This window comes from Rutidosis leptorrhynchoides, chromosome 6 (genome assembly GCF_046630445.1).
Source record: "Rutidosis leptorrhynchoides isolate AG116_Rl617_1_P2 chromosome 6, CSIRO_AGI_Rlap_v1, whole genome shotgun sequence".
Taxonomy (NCBI): domain Eukaryota; kingdom Viridiplantae; phylum Streptophyta; class Magnoliopsida; order Asterales; family Asteraceae; genus Rutidosis; species Rutidosis leptorrhynchoides.
Window position 1 is genome coordinate 399,356,075 of NC_092338.1, and position 4,859 is coordinate 399,360,933.

Consider the following 4,859-nt stretch of genomic DNA (forward strand, 5'->3'; position numbering starts at 1 on the left):
ATGGTTGTGTTGTGTTTCTGTTTGGTAACCGAATTTCCTTTCCAATGGTATATTCCAGCAGCTGCTTGGTAGGCTGCTGGCGGTTATATATTTTTGTTGTTGTTTGTTTGTTGTTAATGTAGCTGTTATTTAGATTTCCGTTTGTTTTAACCTTGGTATTACTTTGTTTACTAAATTAAACGCGTTTGTTCACTCCGTTAAGTGTGTCGTTTTGTTTGGTTTGTTTAGTTTGATTAAGGCTCGTTGAATTCTTCAATATCGGTTGTACATGTTGATCTTCGGATTCGTTCTAATGTTATTATTTTTTTCGCCTAAAAATTCATTAGGAGCTATAAACTCATCCGGTATCAAAAAAGTTAAGGCAAGTGGAAATGGTTTGACCCGAAACTGTTTTAACCAGTAACTCAACCCGGCCGGCCAATCTAGTCACAAAAAAATTTCTTCTTAATCAGTTGGTCAACCTTAATTCTGGTTTGCGAACTGGGTTGTAATAACCCTGAACACTCCTGGCTGAAAAGGGCCTGACTAGTCTACAACACCAATAAGGCCAAGATTTTAATCTCAACCCTAACCTTTATTTAAAATCAGTTGTATATTCATTACCCTGACTAGGATTTTAAAAAAAAAATTCCTATAAAGAAGTTAGATCAACGATGCATTTAGAATCGGCTTTATTTTTATAAAATTTTATCCGTTTTTAAGTTGGAAAAAAAAAACAATCATCAATTATAATTATTAGATCAACGATGCATTTAGAATCCCATGTAGAAAATGAAGTTGCCAACAAAAAGTGGCAGTCAAAATGAATATCTTATGAACGTCGTATCTACATCATAAGCAACAATTCAAGAATTCAATTAAGTACCTTTGTGAATTTTCATGAAATATGGCGACTAGAAGTAACAGACTCACCAGGCCTGAGATTTGCATGACATGAAATGCTTTTAAAAAAACTGTATTGTCACAATTTTACATAAAAAATTTACTATATATTACTCCATTAGGCAGGCCAACTGGAAATAAGCTTTAAAAATGACTTTGAACTGCTAAGGACCCATTTGAACCATCAACCATTAGAGATCAAACACAACCAAATAGTAAGTTTATGGACTGAAATTGCCATCTCAATGGGGTCGAGAACTTTTTTACCATAACAACTATTCCATAAAAATAATAATAATACCAACGATAAACAGCAAGAGACAATGCTTCGGAATAATTTCAGATTATTGAATTCCCACCTAAACAGCAAAACTGTTGTGCAAACAAATAAAAAAAAACTCACATAGGATGTGATCGCGAGCACAAAATATGTAAACATCAGCCCATGCAACAGGTACAATAAGTTCAAACAACATCAAGAAAAAGTCAAACAGCTGACTTATGTGTATACATTTCACATTGGTATAGCAAATTTGAGTCATTTCTTAATCAAGACATATGAATAGATATAGATTCTTCATAAAGATTGAAGAATTAATGTGTAACATTCTTTGGAAGGTTCCGGATAACGTTGCTTTTCATGCCCATCTTGGAACGCATAGCCTCTACCCCTGATCGGTTCATCTGTTTCATCACCTTCATCCTAACCATGTTTTCCTTCGACTGCACAGTTGATAATCCCATGCTCCTATACCTGAATTGTGTATATTTTGATGAATTAAGATTACTACTACTTACAAAAACTATATCACAACCCAATTAATGTGTTGTAAGCATTTCAATGTACAACCTGATTATACTTATTTTAACATAAACAAAATAACAGTAACAGGCTGACCTGGCAGCTAATACAGCAGTCATGGGAACATCATTTGCAGATGGGCGTGGTTTCTGACGATAATAACGTAGATATTCCCTTGAACCAATTGCTTTGGTTGATATTGTATCATCATTTACTGAAGTTATGATGAGCTCGGACCCACCACCCCCAAGTTCTATACTATTACTTGTATCGTCTGCTGAAACAACATGGCTCCCATTTGCATCCGGATAACTAACAAAAAAAGAAAATATTAGATCATTCATAAGCCTCAATGAAAACTTCAAACAACTAAATGTTAGGTGGTTTAAATCATAGAAAACAAAGTAAAATTCTAATACAAACCTGCTACTATAGTCATAAAACTCTTCAAGTTCAGCTTCTTCTTCATCATCATCATCACCATAGTGTACTTTGCAATGACCTTTTGCCACCATATGCTTCCTAACTGCTTCCAAACTATTAAATGGCTGGCAGTTGCTGTTGCAATACAAACATATGAAATCACGCTTAACCTGTAAAAAGACAATATCACCAATAGCAAGTGAAATGCTATTAACTTCTGAGAGGCAGCAAAGATGATTACCGCAAACCAAAAGAGTTACTCGGTATGATAAGAAAACCAGACAGACTGAACTCTCGACTGAGGTACATGAATTGTTGAGGGCGAGGCTAACAAAATATACTAGAAGTAACAACTGATTTTCTTGCCAATTTTTATTATCAAGAACGCATCGACGCTGCGCTAGCAATTTACAATTCAAGAAAAGCTAATCAATAGATGTGTACATTCAACCCACTTATCAATAAACGAATTTTTTTTAATTATGTTTCATCTCTAACAGGTCAAATGGGTGAAGTTATTAATTAACTTAGAATTGAGGATACAGGAAACGGGTCAAATTGTTCTAAATGGTCAAGAAACAGCAGCAGTATATTCAAATGCATAAACTCTCCTAAATCTCTCCGTTCAAATAAAAATCAGAAAACTACATTACTTTACTATCAAGATTATATAATTATTGTGATCCCAAATCCCATTTAACCTTTACTTAGAAATTCAATATTATACAATACAAGAACAACTGAACAAAGATAATACAGGTTTACAGGCTAGCCATCCAATCTAACTCAGTAAATACATGTTGTGACCCAAACCCACTTTGCCACCTCTAGTAATTATCTTCAAAATAGTTTTATCAACGTGGCATTTTTTGGCATAATGTAAAATATAACGATAAACCAAGTTTTATAAGACGTGTAGCATGTCGTACCTTAAGTCCAAGATATGTAAAAAGTCCACTAGGATCTTTCAGATACTCAATGTCAGGTACAAAAAAGCCATGATGTTTGTGCATATGAACCATACAACTCTCAATAGTTTTATGCTCTCGATCACACATAAAGCAACATGTTGGATCCACTTCCTCATCTTCATCCATATCATCATCGTCATCATCATCATCATCATCATTCACTTCCATACGAGTAGAAGATGATGCCATTTCACCAACCACATCATCATTCTCAGTGACCTCCTCCCATTCATCACTTCCATCACTTTCTTCATCAAATTCCTCATCCTGTTGCGGGACCTTCTTCGCAATCCGGGTTGAAATAGGCTTTATTACTGTATTGTTCTCATCTTCATGACCTGCAGCCTGAGACGCTCGCGTAGTGTGAGTTCGAGACTTTAGATGTTGAGCATGAGCCTTCGCACTTCTATAACCTTTGCCACATAGGCGACAGGTGTACATCATAGCAGGACCATTCAGCTTACTCTTTTCTTCAGCAAGCGAAGATTGCCTGGCTAAAAAGAGAGCTTCTGTCACTCCTGGAACCCCTGCAATCTGTTTTTTATTGAAAGTGAATACAATATCCAATATCCGAGCATAACATAATAGAATACATTGATAACTGCTTGTCTCATAAATTGTTAGGTTAGTCGTAAGTCGTAACACATTATAACTACGCGTAAATGCATCTAGCTCTCGAGTAGATTCAAACAGATAACCTAATTACAAGCTACAACAACCATCTCATCGAGTTGGTTCAAAATTAAAGAAAAATCGACTATATCTAATAAACTAAATTAAATTAAACATATATCAAATTTGAAAACTGTTGTTTTAGAATCAGTATGTTTTAAGTTTTATTATAATTTTTTTTTTTTTTTTTTTTTTTTTTTTTGAAATGCAACAGTTTAAGACTCAGTATTATATCAAAGTTTCAGCACACTACGTAGAAAGCACAATCGTAACTATTAACTAATCCAATAACTTCATTTCACAATATAATCAACCAATTTGTATCTAATTTCATAAACTTTAGCATCGATAAACAAGTGTAATCTAATTTGACTTAGGTTAATTAGAAGCTTTCATACAGACTTATTATTGAGCATATTGAAAATGACTAACCTTGCGTTTGAGATTGTAGCGGTGCCATTCGGACTTGTAGTGAAGCTTCTGATCACTTTCATCTTCGAATTCTTTGTTGCAGGCGTTGCATGTAAGGCCCCCTGTCATCTTCTTGTTCGTCGGCTATTGAATATTACGGAGCAGAAAGAATTGTGAGTTTTATTTAGGGTTAGGGCTAAAAAAAAAAAGTAAAACCCGACTCCGACTTGTTTGTGAGGCGGTCCGGTCCACGTAGATGCAATTGTAGCTTTTTGTTTACTTTTATTTTTTGTTTATTAAGTGCTTTTTATACTATTATTTATCCAATATACTATTTTTTTTTATCAAATATAATATTTGTAAAATGAGGATTAATCCACACAGTACTTTTATAATTCATACACACCTAATTATCTATTATACCATTACTTATATTTAGAATAATAATAAAAGTTCAACTCTCTAAATAAATATAGAGATATAATTGTAAGTATATAGTACAAAAATGTGTATGGATCAAAAAGTGGTGTGTAAGAATCATCTCCTAAAATGCTCACTACTACTCTTGGTTTTACTGTTTCTTTTGTCCTAATTTGCCCTTTCACATATTTTTGAGAGTATTTTTTCATTTTACATTCTTTTTTCTACCAAGCTTAAGTTTCTATCTCTCCTACAAACTAATCATTTTTCAAATTAAG

At 33.8% G+C, this 4,859-nt stretch overlaps 1 protein-coding gene across 1 annotated transcript; it reads right to left on the reverse strand.

The window, feature by feature from the left end:
• Positions 1 to 1,294: 1,294 nt before the first annotated feature.
• LOC139852898 (cytoplasmic 60S subunit biogenesis factor REI1 homolog 1-like) lies at positions 1,295 to 4,369 on the reverse strand. The gene is made up of 5 exons (XM_071842242.1): positions 4,183 to 4,369; positions 3,037 to 3,612; positions 2,108 to 2,277; positions 1,781 to 1,996; positions 1,295 to 1,636 (listed from the first exon to the last, which is right to left on the reverse strand). Exons 1-5 carry the CDS (start codon positions 4,288 to 4,290, stop codon positions 1,477 to 1,479), a joined length of 1,230 nt encoding a protein of 409 aa, XP_071698343.1. The 5' UTR covers positions 4,291 to 4,369; the 3' UTR covers positions 1,295 to 1,476.
• Positions 4,370 to 4,859: the final 490 nt, after the last annotated feature.

Excerpts from the sequence above, each read along its gene's own strand:
- LOC139852898 (XM_071842242.1), bottom strand. The coding sequence starts at position 4,290 with ATGACAGGGGGCCTTACATGCAACGCCTGCAACAAAGAATTCGAAGAT. Across the intron at positions 3,613-4,182 it reads GCTACAATCTCAAACGCAAG|ATTGCAGGGGTTCCAGGAGT; the intron begins GTTAGTCATTTT and ends AATAAAAAACAG. Across the intron at positions 2,278-3,036 it reads TTACATATCTTGGACTTAAG|GTTAAGCGTGATTTCATATG; the intron begins GTACGACATGCT and ends GTCTTTTTACAG.